General features: G+C 27.8%; 1 protein-coding gene across 18 annotated transcripts in view; it reads right to left on the minus strand.

Moving 5' to 3' along the window:
- The window catches only part of LOC129916930 (TLD domain-containing protein 2), a 217877-nt gene that overhangs the window by 88682 nt on the left and 111963 nt on the right, over positions 1-17232 (minus strand). For 10 of the 18 annotated variants that reach the window (XM_055997151.1, XM_055997153.1, XM_055997152.1 and 7 more), the window contains one exon: positions 2297-2368. The exons of 6 other annotated variants lie outside the window; for them this stretch is intronic. In XM_055997151.1, the coding sequence (XP_055853126.1) occupies positions 2297-2368 (72 nt within the window). Of the gene's footprint in view, positions 1-2296; positions 2369-16504; positions 17229-17232 lie in introns of those variants that run through there. 2 more of the 18 variants (XM_055997163.1, XM_055997165.1) reach the window with 2 other exon arrangements.

Consider the following 17232-nt stretch of genomic DNA (forward strand, 5'->3'; position numbering starts at 1 on the left):
GCGGGACGTAAGCCCCACAAATAAATAGTGGCTGTTATTCCATGGGCCTTATGTCCCTGTGCCAAAAATATGGCATTTCAATACCAAACTGACTGCAGGTGGTTACATAGAAATTTTTCCTAAGCTCCACTTAGCAGGATTTGCCTCACTGAAAAAGTGAAATAACGCCGAATCGGCGTAATTTCACTTTATCATTGTGAAATATGGCCGAATGTTGAAATTCGGCGTTATTTCGCTTTTGTAAAGTGAAATAACGCCGAATTTTGGAATTCGGCGTTATTTCGCTCGGCGTTATTTCACGGCACCACAATTGTCGCCTGTTTTCTCTTATAGATAAATCCGTCAATGAGTTCACGATGCATCGAAAAGATACATAATAGTGACTTCACAAGTCTTTGCTATATAATATGCAAAATGTATCTATATACTCTAGGGGGCGCTTATAAAATAAAGATGCCCATCTGTGCCAGCGACAGAGCACAAAGCACAGTCTCGCACCGAGGCAGGGGTGGGGTCGGGCTGATTTGAAGTTGAAAGTGTTTTAATTATGCAGTCATTATCATCACTTTCATTTGATTATCTGTGCGGCATTTACATGGGAAAATAAAAATAAACTGTGGGCGTTTATTGCATGTATACATACCTACATATACGTACATATGTATAGTACATATTGCATGCAAAGGCGAATGAGCTTTGAGAGTTTTGTTTATTTTTTTTTTTTTTTTAAGGTATTAGTTTTGTTACTTCAAGATTTCAATACGTAACTTTTTGTAAATAAATTTAAATTATTTACATATTTATATTGCAAAACAAAGAAACGTGACTTTAAAATACAATAAATTCTGAAAAGAAATGTTTTCTGACACATTTATAAATTTAAATTGCAAAAAACTAAAGTTAGTTAGTTATTCCACCTACATATTTTTAATTGGGCAAGTTTATGAATTCTAAATCGATTAAAGTGTCAAGAAGAGTCACATCGAAGTTTCAAAAACAAAAGCTATGTACATATATCAGTAACAAAGAGCTTAAGCAACTCCAACAAAAATAGTGTAGATAAAAACTGAACTGTTCGGAACAGAAATGTAAATACAACTTTTTGTTTTATAATGAGAAAATTTCTGTTCCGAACAGCATTCATATTTGTTTAATAAACCTGTCTGGAACAGTTCAGAACATGATTTTCTGTACTTGCAGATAAGAACAGTTTTGTTAAAACTGTCAATTGTTACTATTATGTGTTCAACGACTGGGCTGTTTCGAATAGAAAAGTAAAGATTTTGGAAAATTGCGTAGCTGACCATGATTTCATCTATGTATTTTAATTTAATATTTATTTTAAGTGTGTATGTACACAATCCAAATTACTCGAAAATAGCAAAAATATTAAAAATGTGTTAAAATCAAGAGGCTCAATATTTTGAAGTCCTATAACCTACCATTTTATATCCACTACTTATTTATTACATTAATACATTTACCGTCTTATATTTCTAAAAAAATCAGTGAAGTATAGTGGTATTTTTACTCCACAGTAACTAATTGTTCCACAGCTTTTATCCCTACTCACTTCTAACTAAGAAAAGTCATCTATTTCCCAGTAGGTAAGTATTTTTCGTTGAACTTCGTCTCACTAAAACACGGTTATTGCTAAACATTTAATGTGTATTTTTCTACTGAAAATGTAAACTTCCTTTTGGATAAGATTAATTAAAGGTTACAACACTTTGAAATTATATTATTCTTTTATTTCCCAAATCTCCTCTTGTAAAAAAAGTTAAAAAGCTTAATTTTTCCGGAAAATACATACAAAATTTAATTAAAATATGTTGAGCAACAAGAGCTTAAATAACGCAGGAGCACTAACATGTTGCTTGTTTGATTTTAATAAAATTACCTAAAACTGATTTTTTGTTTAACTAAATTTAAATTGCTTGGTTATATTTTGATCTACATAATTTTAAAACTTATCACATTTTTAAGTTTCCTGATTATTCAACATTTGATTTATAACATTTTTTTACATTTTCACATTTCAATTGATGGCTGAAAATAGGAAATAGAAATAAATGTATATGCATATTTCAATATAAGTAATTTTGTTTGTTAATTTTAAAAAAGTTTGTAATTTACAAAAATGCAATTATTATATAATTATATTTAAGTACATCTAAATCCATGCTATAGTAACTAAATACAACATTTATATAATTTTAATTATTAATTTATACAATTTGTTTTATTAAGTGCAAAAAAAAAATATTTTGAATTAAAAAGAAAAGGCAACACTTACCTGCGTGCTGTTACGGCTAGACTGTCAGCACTGCGTGTCATAAGAGTGACATCTTGACTAGCTCTACGTGACCTGTTAGTGAGTGTGAGTTAACCAAATCATAAAAGAAAACAAAAAAAAAAAACACAAAATAGTAAAAACATAAAAAAAAAATACAAACATAAACTTTTTAATTTATTAAAACAAGCAAAACAAAACAGAAAATATGTTATTTAAAAAAAATCAATAAGTTGATAAAAAAAATCGATACTTAAATACGGGTACGAGTAATTTGAGATTTTTTATTTTATTTTCTATGTAAGAGTGTGCGTTTCGTGATTTTGTTATGTGCTGGCGGTTAATTGCTAGAGTGTATGTTCCTTCTATTGGGAAGTTCAGGAAATAAAAGGCGCTACTATGCAGGGAATATAAGAAAAAACCCTGCTTTTAATGATTAATGTTTCTGGTGAGGAGAGTACAAAAACATTAGCACTATCCGTTATCATTTGATTTTTTATTTTATGATACAAATAAAAATAAATTTCTTAGTAAAAAAAAAAAATTTCCATACATATTGCATACATTGGACCTGAAAAAGATTTCCTTTTTTTCAATTTCACAATTATTATTTTCTTAAAATAAAAAAGATAGTTTTGAACAATATTTGGCAATTTGAAGACCAGATTTTTTCAAAGGGGTGCTTTTTTCTACTGGATGTTTGTGGGTCTCGAAAATCCGTCTGTCCGTCTGTCTGTCTGTTACGATGTCTGTCGGTCTGTATAAGGAGCTACACCCTAAACGGATGGATCGATCTACTTCAAACTTTGGCTATTTGGAATCAATTTTTTTGGACCAAAAACAACGGTAGGTACCTTTCATATACCAATTTTAGAAAAGTTTCATTTTCTCAAAAACGGCCATTACGATTTTGATTATAAAAAATTCATGCATTAGTTTTTGGATTATGGTATATCTTTAAATGAAAACATATATTTTTTAATGGCACCTCCCATAGAACCGTTTTTTCTTCCAAACGATTCGCTTAATTTCAAAGAATTTTTTTTACAAAGAGACACTCATATAAATTAAATATAAACCAGAAACAAAATTTAAAAAAAATATTTTTGGATTTAATAAAAAAAAATTAAAAATATTTTTGAAAAAATAAATTTTCGAAAACGAGTTATTGATTTTTTTTTTGAAAATTTGGTTTAAGGTGTTGATAAGTAATCCAACATTGTTTTAAAACTTTTTTTTTTCAAAAAATTAGTTTTTTAAAAACCGGTTTAACGATTTTTTTTTTTAATTAATCTTTGTAAAATAAATTAAACTGCATATTTGTTTAGGAGCTCAATTGCATTTAAAGAATTTTTTTCGTTGAAAAACGCATTTTAATTTTAAATTTTCATATAGATTTAACAAATTTTATATACATAGGTAGGTTCATAGGAAAGTATTAAAAATGTTAACATTTTAATTCCAAGAGCAAGTACGTGCTACCCAGTCGTGCATTTTATTTTTAAATAGAGAACCAAAGAACTGAACATTTACAAAATTACCCTTCTGTTCTTCGATCGAATTCGTGTTAAAGACACATCGGAAGTAGGTAGGTACATCAGAAAAAAAAAAAAACATTTTTTAGAACTCAATGTCTTACAAACGAATAATTTAATCAAAAATTGGACATAACAGTAAAATTGACTTTTAAAATTAGATTTGAAACTGGTGTCTTTAAAGTATGAACACTTTTAAAGTCGCAATAAGTTTGAACTGATTGATCGTATCGAAACAATAGTCATTCAATTACTATATTTTTGTCTGTTAAATGTCGAAAACGATTTCTTACCAATTACGAAAAAAAGATGATTTTTTGTAGAGTATGTTAAATAATAAAAAATAGCTTCGGTATAAAAACTCGGAATCGGAATCGAAATCAGTTTGAACTCAAGAACCTAATGGAATTATGGAAAACCTCTTTTTCATAGAAGTTAGATAATTTAAATGATCTATTAAAATCTAAATGTTTAAATCTAAACAAACAAAAATATTAATTAAAAAACAGGTCAAAACAATAAAATATCGTATATTCTTTATCATACACGTGTTCATAAAAGTATCTCTAAAAAAAAACCCAAAACTCAAATGATTAATAGATAATTTGAAACATCGGAACGAGCAATATTCCCATCAAAATATGTCTGTCATTTAAAGAAAAAAACTTATCAACAAAAATATATAAAAATAAGTATAAAAACATTTCGGATAAAAATAAATAAATAATCTCAAACAAAGAACACGCTTTGTTCGAGGCAAAAAACAATGTTTTTCATATTTTTATTTCGAGATTGACTTTTAATCTGTCGATTAATATCCCGCTTTTTGGCACCAGCGCTATACCGCACCGTGCCGCCGGTAATCGCCCAATTAAAAATCAAAATCTAAATTGACACTTTCAACGAAAAGCACATCTATCCTTGATCTAATTAAAAAAAAATGAGCTTTGCATTGTGCTGATAAATCTTAAAAGCTCTCACAAAATATCAAACATAAGTCACATAACCATCAACAAAATGTCATTAGTGTTTCTGCCTCACCTCGTCTCTTCTGTCATTTTTAAGTACCTACCTATCACAATTTACTAGACCCAATAACTGTTTTTATTAGCTCTTCATATAGCTCCTATAATAATTATAAGCCACTTCTATCTGACTGTTATGACATATTATATTTGTTTACTCACCACACCATATTGTACAATCTCAATCAACCAACCACTCATAGTTTATGTAAGTTGTTTTTGTTATTATTATGATCTTTATCATTCATATTTTTTTAAATTGATTGAAATTTATAACTTCAAGAACTGCAGAAGATTAATTGATTAAGTGTGAGATTTCACCCCGATTGTCAAACTCAATAATTGAGTGTAGGTGTTTCCCTACCACACCATCACTAAATGTGTATATACCAACCAAACATCATAAATTCCATCCAATACTTACTCATAAAAAAATATTCTGATGCAATATAGTGTGCAATTTTTTAAGAAAAAAAATTCATTGATTTGCATTAATTAAAAATTCATGATCATTTGATATTGAAATTAATTGAAAATAGTTAGTGTTAATCTATTTTGAGACACACGGTTTTACAAATGTTTCTCATACGCCAGAGTGTCCGACTTAGAGATAAATCGTGCTGCGTGGTAATAGCCGGTTGGATCACATGTGAACTGAACGGACACAGAGGCTGTGAAATACCGTGTTTTAGTGTCTAGCAGATTTAGAATGTCTATGAGAACATTTAGTTTTTTGTTATATAGATTTTTAAACTGGGTTATAAACGACACTGACATTCTCCTTTATAACTGCACATGTGAACCTTGGTCGGAATTTTTTTTTTTTCTGAAATGCCGATTTTATCAGAGCAATTGTTGTTGATGATTGAAAGTTGTTTTAATATATTTTTGTCAAGAAGTAAATTTATATAGTACTTAATATTTCCCAATTTTGGTAAGAACCATCAAACTCATGAACTTTGTTTTGTTAGAATTTCTGAGAAAAAAAAATAATTGTTTTTAAAAGTTCCAAAGGTTTTAAAAATTTTCTCACGTTTTGTCTAAATTGATTGATTTACAATAACTGAATAACAATGACGCAGGGTCAGATTAATCTTTATTTGTTTTAAACAATAAATTTGACAGAAACTGTTATAAAAATTTGATTATCAGGATAATAAAGTTTGTTGCGACTTAACAGTTTACAGCTTCTAGGAGGTTTATTTGATTTGCTAGAGTGATGATTGAATCATTTGTAGTATATATTTGTAGATTGTAAAGTATTTAATATTTATCTGAGATATTTTTTGTTTAAAGGTTCGTTTCACTCAAGAAAGTTCTAGTTCCATCTTCCTGAATAAATCTTTTTTGAGTAAAACAAAGTCAGGATTTGATGAATCATGTTGATGACTAATGATGTAATTGATTAAAACCACAGCCTTTTTGCATTTCATTTAGTTAATTTATTATTTAATGAACAACACTAATTACAAATAAACTATAAAAATAATACAAACATCCTTAAAAGGGAACCAAAACCATACGTTTTGGAGTCTTAGAGCTTCTTTTGAATATTAAATAAACTTGCATTATTATGATTTTGGAGGAAAAACAATGTGAACAAATAATAATTATCAATTCAAGTTGTGTAAGTAGGTAGGTACTTATATTTGTTGAAATATTAATTAATTCAGTGATGGTTTTTATTATGACCTTCTACACATTTTTGGTTTGCTGTATCTACATACATATATGTTTTTGTTACAAACTAACAACCTTGAGTTACCGTTTTTCTCGCTTCCATTGCAAAAATGTAATGCATTGATGCAACGATGCTAAATTGAAATTAAGTTTGATTTTGGTATTGAATACAATAAATACACTATTAGTGATTAAAAATGTTGTGTTTTAAAATATTAAATATTTTCTATAATTATGTATGTTTATATAAACAATAAAAAATGGTGTTCTATTTCAATATTAAGATTTCATAACTTTTTGCAAAGTTTATATCAACCAATCCTTACCTTTTGAAGTAGGGGCTGGTGTGTGGGACTTTTACACAAAAAGTTTGGCTTGTCACACCCGTAACAGTGACAAAACGAATATTTTCCAAAGGTTTTAATGGTTTTGTTTACTATAAATTAATAGGTTCAAGATTAATCCAATTGCAACATTTTGTAATTTTAAGAAATTTGAAAATTAGCTGTTTTGCATAGTCACACCCATAACGCATTAAATTTGGACACTAACACTAAAGCAAATACTTTTTCAATTAATTATCACCATGCATTTAACTCAGTTAATTCTATTCATATTGAATAATGGCCTAACAATGCATAAGACAGGCACAGGAGTACATTTGTCACACCCGTAACTATAGAAACTGCCAATAAGTACTTCAAAGTAAAAATTCAAGATAAATAAATATACAAAATTGTTCTGAAGGAAATAAAAACAAAAATCTGACTCAGTTTTCGGGGAAACATGAAAATATATGAGGTTTGTCAATCTCTCTGCAATCCCTCATTTTTTGTTTTTTTTTTTTAAGTAATATTATGCATCGATTCGATATAAAGTTCTCAAAAAAAGGAAAGTACCTACTTTATTCTCTACGGTGTACGTTTTTTTCTGACAGCACATGTGTCAATTGATAAAGTTTGTTTATATTTTTTTTTCTCAAAAATAATCGGACAACGGATTATTATCTTCAAGACCATCTATAATTGATTTTGCTGTTTTATCTTTTCCTATTTACTTCTTCGTTAAATAAAAAAAGAATAATAAAAAAGTTTAGGTTCCCCAATATGTCATTTATATTTTAAATATAAAAAAAACAGATACCTACCTATATTATCTTAATCCCAATCAAAAATAAAACATATTCAAACATCTACCTATTTCAATGAGTTAAATGAGTTTTAGCGATAATTCTTAATCCATTTTATAAATTAAATATGTACGCAGTTTTATAACATAATAATGAATATTTAATCTTAAAAAAAAAAAACAATTAGATTATTATTATTATTATTAATTGTTACAATGAAAATTCAAGTATTTTATTTGTTTGGGAATTCCATTATGTAGGTAAAGGTAATTTAGTAATTTAGGTCGGTTTTTTGATCTTGTTAGGATACTTCAATGTTCAAGTGGTGGTCTTTATTGCACATAATATTTTACGTTTAATTTACTTAAAGGAGGAGATAATTAATGGTAGTTAGGTGTGAATGTAAGAGACAAAGTCATTTGTTTACTGTCACATGATAGGAGAGGTACTTAGAGAAATTAATTGGTATAATGTGGAATATCTTATCAAATAGTCTGAGAGAAAATGTTGCATAAGATGAAATAATTTGGATCTGTTTTATTTTATGTTAAGGTTAAAAAAAAATATTGCTTTCTGTTTCGTATTGTTAAGAAGCTTTTTCTTTAAGATTTGATTTTAACCGGGATTATAAACAACAGTTAAATGAGCGCTTTGTGTGGTTAAAAAAATATTAAAACTACTTTTCTGTATAACCATTGAATAATTACAAATAGAAGTGACACCGCAGATTACTCATGCGACTATAAGAGTACCGGAAGATAGATGAACTACAGGTTTGCGCCTCAACTATCATGTATTTTCGAGTTGAGTCTTAACTAATAATTTTTTTAAACCTTCATAAAAAAATTAATAATTTTTATTATACATTTCAAAGAGCTTATATTGATATAAGTTTTCGTATTTTGAAAAGTCATATTAGTCTAGAGAACAGGGACGATGCCTTTTACTCCTACTGGCCTAGGTTCGAATACCGGTAAAATTTGAAATTTTTTTTTTTTTTGCGGAGATTTTTTTTGAGAAATTTAATTAATTTTTATTCTAGTAATGTAAAAAAAAAAACAATCTCAATTTCCTGTCAGATTCGAACCTGGGTAGGTAAACTTAACAGACATTCACCTTATGCTCTAGGCTATCTTCACTTTTTGAAATAGGAAAACTTTTATCTATATGTATAAGCTGTTTAGGATTTGATTTTGGGTTGCTGGATTTGCTTTTGGATTGTTGGCTTTGCTTTTGGATTGTTGGATTTGCTTTTTTAATTCAACGCACGATACTAGCGACGATAATTTTACAGCGGAAGTTTCCCTGGGTGTCCACTTCTATTTGTAATTATTCAATGCTAAAACCACATATTTACCCCTAATTTCGGACCATAAGACTTTTGTCAATTTACAACCGATTTAAGTTTTGTTGCGTTTTAAAAAAGATACGGCATTTGCACGAGTAGATCAGAATTGCATTGATTTTCTATAAAATGCGTTCCATTACAAATCCTAAGAGATATCCCAAATACCTACACATCCAAAAATTTTTTTATACCATTAAATATGATGTTTAAAATATTTTGCATGTCATAATCTATTTAGTTTAAAAATTAGGTAGAAATGTTTGGAGGAAAAACGGAGAAGATACAGGGATATTTTATTAAGGGGAAATGATTTTTGAAATGGTTGCTTTGTTTAGTTGTTTTTTCTCAGAAGGGTATTTATTATATATGTATATTGAAATATTTACAAATAAAGTAATATTTATAGCCGTTGCTCTTAAACAAAATATTATTTAAAAGTTACACTATTATTTTACCTCAAAAAAAAAACATCCTTTAACTTAAATTGTCTTAAAAGACTCTTGGTTCTCAAGTCAAAGCAATATTGAGTAAGGGAATGATGGTGAAAAATTCAAGGTAATTATACGTCCATTTTTTGAAGAATGATTCACCAAAAACAAATTTCAAAAGAAAAGAAAGAAAAAGATTTTTGGAATAGAATAGTGAGTGTAGTTAAGTTAAAAAAAGCTAACCATTTATTTCAGTGTTATTTCATATTAAAATAAAGGAATAATATTATTTTTAAATAGTTGCTTCTTATAATACTCACTAAAAAAATATAAAGTAGGTACTGACATTATTAAAAATAAACAAAATAACTTCCCCACATTATAAACATCTGTTGATTTGCAACATTTTTTCTTGAATTTAAAGAAAATTATGAAATATATCTACGTATACCCAAATGCAATAAATTGACAAGACTTTTAATAAGTCTACTTTGATTTCGCCAAAATTTACAAAAAATAACTTTTTCTTCGATACTCTTTAAATAAACAAATTTCATTCATATAAAATGTTAAAATTATAATTTTTTTTTTTTTAAATAAACATATTTATGAACGTTTATTTTTATAAATATGTCTGCCAGCATTGACGCAGATGTCAATTTGCCATTTGGGCTATTGTAATTTAATTTTGATTGAAGAATCTTAACAGATGTGTCTTACAGATGACTAGCTTTCGTCTTGTTTTTCTGATTTTTACGTTAATGCCAAGAATTAAATAGCTTATGTTATCGTGTTTATGTCAACGGACCTGTGCTCTATGAGAAAAACAAAAACACCTATCTTAAAATAAAAAAAATAACATAAGACAGTAATATTTCTTTAAAAAAAAACTGGCTAATATTTTGTATAGAAACGAAGATTATTTTAAAAAAAATCTCAATGCCAAAATATAGATGCAATACGTATTCAATAATAAATTATTCATGTTTATCTCTCTTCGTTTAAAAGTCAAATGAAAGGTAATTATGTTTTTTTTTGTCATTTTGCCTACCACAGAGGTGCAATAAAAATTTAATTTTTTGTCATTTTTTCTTAAAAAAATATTTTTTTTTCTTTTTTTCACATAAAATAGGAAATTAAAAAAAAAAATTAACTATTAACAACAAAATTGAAAATAAAATTCAAATAGAACTAGACAAAGTGTCACTTAAACTTATCAATCTCTGTCTATCTTTTATTTTGTGAATTTATTTTAAAGGGTGTTTTCTCAGTGTCAACAAAAATAAATAAACAAATATTAATCACAACAATACATTTTGTGACCCAAACTTCTATTCAGATTATACATTTTTTTATAAAATGGAAAAAACGTGTTCAACATTTTTTTTTGCATATCGTTTTATTATTCTGTATGATCGACAAGTAGTAATTTATTCATGTTTTGCTTATGACATTTGACATTAGAATGGGCAAGGCGGGCGCTACCACAAAACATTGACGATTTTAATATTTGAAATTATTTAATTGAAGTCTGTCATAATCATGCGGTATGTTGTTTGTTGTACTTGTTAGAATTTAAGTAAAATTGTTATGTTATCTCAGCGGATGTCAATTCATGTAATCACGCGTATATATTTATTTTTAAATATATTCAACAAAATGAAAAATGCATTTCATCACGTAGTAAATTCACATAATTTAACGTGCTGCTGTTTTTAAATGCAATGCAGGATTGTTTTGAAGCAAAAGCTATTATCTACTTAAAAAAAGATTTCTTATTTCAACGCATAATATTATTCTACTTGCAGATATGGATATCTTGTTGGTATCTGTATTGAATAAAACATGAAATGTTGGATTTTTTCTATTGATTAAATGTAATTAAAGAAGAAGATATCCAATAACTCAATTATTATTACAATTTGTCAATTTATCAATTTTATACAAAATAAATTAACCCACTTGAAATTATTATGGTGTGTTAATATCTTCCACAGAAAAATGAGTAATTTAAATAAGTTTTATGATTAGCTTGATAAATTTATGATGAATTAGGAGAATTTATGTGATAACATCGTATTTTGCAATCATTTGGATTAAATTAATTTAATTATTAAATTAATACAAAATCATATCACCTAATCAGTATAGCTCATGTTTTTTTTTTTTTTTTTTTACTTAATTTCTGTAAAAATAAAAATTGTCAGCTGTGCTGTTATCATATCACACTTTTCGAAATATGATAATAAAATGTCAAATCACAGACTGTGTAGCAGTTTAGTTATTCAATATATTTTGATAAGATTTCTTTAAAAGAAGATAAAAATTGAGTGGCATATGTGATAGTAATGGCCTGATTATTTCAAGAGACGGTAAACAAAACTATGGATAGGTACAATTTTATGGTACCTACTAGAATCTGATCGAAACCATTTTTGACAATTTTACCATATTCACTTTCTTGCGAGACTATAGCTAATTATCTGAATGATGTACTACTATGCACCATTAATAAATGCAATACAAATGGCAAATGAAGTTTAGAGGTAAGGTAGTGTTGTAAGCAGCGTTACCGTTAAGCGACTTTAGTCGCTATTAGCGACCTTTTTGAAGCCTTAGCGACCAAGCGACGACTTTTTATTTAAAGCGACCTTTTCACTAATTTCATAATAGCGACTTTTTTTTTCCAAAAATTGTATTTCTTTTTTAATTCTGAACATTTAGAGCTTCAAATTTGTGTTTCTTTTTTCGTTCTGAACGTATTCTGAGCTAGTTCAGAGCACCATCGATGGACTCAGAATAAAATAACTGAGCAGACCGAGTTGAATGCTGAAAGCTGAACACAAGCATTTAGCAAGTGAAATTGAAAAAAATTTCAAACAAATAAAATAATGGCGCATGAGTGCAGTAGTCGTTCTAGCTTTTTATTTTTATTTAACCCTTTTGGACCCAGCGTTACTCTCATGTAACATATTTTAAAAAAATTTTTTTTTTATGATTGTTTCGACTATTGTGGTATGGAAATTTTTTTTCATTTTTTAAAAAACATTATTCCAATAGGAAATTTAATTCTCTATAAAAAGTTTTATATTTAATATATCAAAATTTTGCTTGGTTTACGAGGTATATTGAAAAAACGAAAAAGGGGGCTTTTGCACCTTTATCTTCAGTTTCCACCCTCTCATTTAATAGCACTCCGCGATTTTATCTTCTTTTATAACCCATTCAACGATTTCTGCAATAAGAACCCGTGAACGTCTTAGTTCCTTTCTAAACTACATAATCAATAGCCTATTAAAATCCTAAAATGAAGACTGTTTTTTTTAGTTTCTAATTTGGTTATTGTTAATAAAAACTTTGTTTCAAGACAACTTATGTTTATTTTTCTATGTAAAAACATATGAAAACGATTTAGCGACTTTTTTTTTTTAATAGCGACTTTTTCGACAAAAAAGCGACCTTTTTTCAATTTTTCAGGTTAGCGACCTTTTTTCTCTAAAAGCGACTTTTTTAGCGACCTTTCAAAAATTTTCAACGGTAACGCTGGTTGTAAGTCACAAAAAAAAGCCTGCTTAATAATTTTGAGCAAATATACGAATTTTTCTTACATTGTGACTTCGCTATTATGATAAACCTTTTTTTTTCTATAATAGCTTTTAATTTTTGATTTTTTATTTGCAAAACACAAATAAAACAAATAAACACCACCACACTTACTTGCTTAATTTGTTTATTTATTTTTTTCTGCAATTATAGGTAATGATTCACTTTTAAAATGTAAAAAACACTGGCATAATATAAAAATTTTAATTCTCTGTAAGTTTCTTATCTGCCCATCTAAAAAATATTTGTATTTTATAACGGACCAGGAAGTAGGTAATAATAAAATCGATTACAGAAAAGGTAGTACCTAGTTGAGAAATTCAATTGGCCATGAAGATACGTGACTAATAATGACTTAAGTACAAAAATATAAAAAGTTAATCAACTAAATCAATTTAAGCAAATCATTTTTTTTTTTGTTGATTTTAGAACCTGCACTTTCTTTGTTTTAATTTTTGTTACGTCGTTTCGGCACACAGTACCTTCTTCAGACTTAGTCTGAAGAAGGTACTGTGTGCCGAAACGACGTAACAAAAATTAAAACAAAGAAAGTGCAGGTTCTAAAATCAACAAAAAAAAAATGATTTGCTTAAATATAAATGACTTGTACCAAGTAGAAGCCAACAAAATAAAAAAACTAAATCAATATTTACTTAATTAAATAGATGTGGAGCATATATATAATAGTTACACGTTTACAAATCGTTGTAGGGTAAGCGGGGTACATTTGACACCGGGGCACATTTGACTTTGCGTTTTTCGGTATGATCGTGCCCTTAATTAACAATAGTTTGGATGAAGAAAGAAGCTTAGTTTGATTTAAAGAAATTTTGCGAAATTTCGCAGTCTTTCATTAACTTTTCGCGAAGTTCCACGTGTTTTCGTGTTTTCTGTATTTCTGATCTAATTTTTGACAACCGGTATGTAAGCGATTTCTGAACCTAATAAAACAGTTTTTTTAATGGTGTATAATATTTTGATAGCACTAAGCTTAAAATTAAGTAAATTAAAACCAGCTTTGTAAAAAAATAGTATTAGTTATTGAAAAAAAAGAAAAACAGTTCTGTGGCTCCTTCGGGGCACCTTTGACTTTTGCAATGTGGGCACAGTTTTACGTTGATTTTGGGGAATTATATATTAAATAAATTATTTAAAAATAAATCGATATCGACTAATTTTGATTAAGATTTAAATGGAGAGATTTTTTGAAATATTTTATGGTTTTTTCTTCTTCTTTTTAGAAAATAAATTTTTTGATTTTTTTTTTCGTTAGGTATATTGTTTAGTAGATTGTTTAAAACCAAAAATTTATTTTTTTTTCTAATTAAACAATAGACAAGCAAAATTCGCTGATGGTTTTAAAAATATAATGCACACGATGTGGGGTTCAATCCACCATTGTCAAATGTACCCCTTTTAAAGTCAAATGTGCCCCGGTCCCGGGGCACTTTTGACAAAATGACATTTTTTAGAAAACATTATTTTTTTTAATGTTGTAATATGGTAAAACAAAAAAATTTACTGTTAGTATAATCTTGAATAGTCAATAAATCAAATACAAAACAAAACATTGGAAAAAATTAACAGTTTTCGAAAATACAGACCTTTAAAAACTAAGTGTTAAATGTACCCCCTTCTCCCCTTCTCTGTTTGTTAACATACAAATCGACGAAAATAAACAATATAAAAAAAGGAAGCTGAAAAAAAAATCGTTCATAAAATAAAACAGAAAAAAATTTGGTTTGTAAATCTTCGGTAAAATCTGTCAAGTTGTTTAAGAGTGGATTATGAATCGTTACTCAAGTTAAGACTTTCCTCAAGTGATCATTCCGTGAAGAAAACAAAAACAAATTTTAGCCTATGACATGAATAATGACTGGGGAAATCTTGAACTAAATGCATTGAGCATACACTAACACTTGGTTAGTGCTTAAGAAAAAATTTATAGCTTGAGTGATATTTGACGAAAATAATTTTAGAACTTTTAGATTGCAATATTTATAAAAAAAAGTAGGCCTTAACACTCCTGGTACAAGCAAATGCAAAAACCCCAGCATTCAGTTGGCCTCATAAATGGAACAATACAAAACCGGGAGGCTTACCAGTTACCACCGATTTCAGATGTTAACCCGGCAAATCCCACAGAGTTTTGATTCCATCGATATAGAGATTATAACAGCGATGAAGAAAAGGAATAAGAAGATTGAAATATTAAGGAAACTATTAACAAAATTTTTTTTAAAACCCTTTTTTGCATCTATCGACGTTTTAAGAAGTAGGTTTTTTGGCAAGAAAACCTCCAACTTAAAATAAGTTGACAATTTTTTTTAAGTTACTTGAACCTTCCTCAACAAAACACAGTAGGGTGCAAAATTTATGCATAAACAAAATTAAAAGAAAATAATTCTCTTAGATTAAGGTGTACATGAACAACATCTTTTTATTTTTGTTTAATCTTTTAATTTCAATAGGTAAACGTGTGGACATTAAATTAATCAGAGATCATTTTTTAGCCAAAACACTTAAATTTTGTTAAAAAGAAAATTTGTATTATAATGAAATCAAGTACATTTTCATTTTAAGAGAGTTTAAAATTTAACTGGATTCTATTTTATTAAAATTTTTATTTTTTTTGTAGTAGGTGAGGTTTAAATGTTTCTCTTGTTTAAATATGTTAAAATTTTCAGTTCCAAATATTGCACTAGAAACAATAACTTTCAATGGGAAGCTAATAATTACTTCAATCACTTTCGATCTTAAGTATCAGAATTTTTCGCAGGATAATGAATCTTTCTATGCCAAAAAGTTTGTTTTGCAAGTAAGCTTACATATTGATGCCTTCCGCAATTAACATGCAAGACCGAAGAGCAACTTAAAAAAGTTTACATGGCTCTACCTAGGGATTATTTCAGATCAATTAATCTAAAAAAAATAGTTAATTGACTTACATTAAGTTTTGGGAAATACATTTTAGGGTGTAAATAGTAGATCTTTCGTCTAGTTTTTGAAAACATGCATCAAATTCATCAACACTTTCTTATATCGCAGACACAAGAAAATATTCGTCATTTTTATGATCGTTCCTACTTGTTACATTCATATAGCTCGTTTACTATTTTTAAGAAACCTGTTCCTTGCATTCAATCTACATTTTTTAAAACTTATCTTAAATTTTCCAACTTTTTAGCAGCTGAAGTACCAAGGGAGAAAAATTTTGTTAGACCGCAATGTTGTTTTTTTTTTAAAGGTTAACTTTTAATGACACTCTTTATTAGAAAAGCATTTTACCAAATTTTCCTTTACTAAATAAAAAAGATTATAGAGTAGCAATTAAAAAAAAAATCAATAAATAAAAACAGGAAATTAGAGAAGCAAAAAATTCATACACTCCAATCAAATCTTATTTTAGCGCATTTAATTCTGCAAAAACCATCATAAATCTCTTAAAATTCTTTCTGCTTGCCTTATGAGAATCGCATATTTCTTAAATTTCTTCATTTCTTTAAACCTATGCCCGGCTTTACTGATGGAAGTTGGTGTAAACGTATTGTCATAAATTTATGTTTACCCGAAACATTTCCTCTGTTGTTTGTTTGCGTCTTGTTGTTGTTTCAATAAATCCAAATTATACCAAAAAAACTTACTTCTTTTCTAAAAATGTCGGCATATTTATATTTTTGTTACTAAATTTTGAATTAATTCAAAGCCAATAACTTTGTTTTTTGTATCCCACTTAATTTATGTATTTAAATTGTCACCTACTAATTGAGGTGTTTTAAATAACAATCTTAAAATAATTACTTCATTCACTTTAGCTTTTAATTTTTAAAATAGTGATTATAGGTTTTATCATAACTTCTGCACAACAATTTCGAACTTTTTTTTGTATATCTCTCGATTAAAAAAACTTGTTTGAATCAAAACAAGAAATCACTGAATTATAATTTTCCAACTACCAAATAGCACGTGCGTCTTAATAAAAAAGAACAAGCCCCAAACCGTTTTTTTTTTTTTTTTTTTTGTTTTTTTTGGTTTGAGGAATTTCACCTGACAGTTAAAGGTAAAAGCAGTTGTAGGTAAGGTATGCGAATTTCAAGGTGAATAACGAAATAAGGAAAAATTAAAACCCCAACCGGTTACTATATACTTTCGGTGCCGTCACTCTTTATTGCGTTTATACTATTCTCAGAG

The sequence above is a fragment of the Episyrphus balteatus genome, chromosome 3, assembly GCF_945859705.1.
Source record: "Episyrphus balteatus chromosome 3, idEpiBalt1.1, whole genome shotgun sequence".
In the NCBI taxonomy this organism is placed as follows: Eukaryota; Metazoa; Arthropoda; class Insecta; order Diptera; family Syrphidae; genus Episyrphus; species Episyrphus balteatus.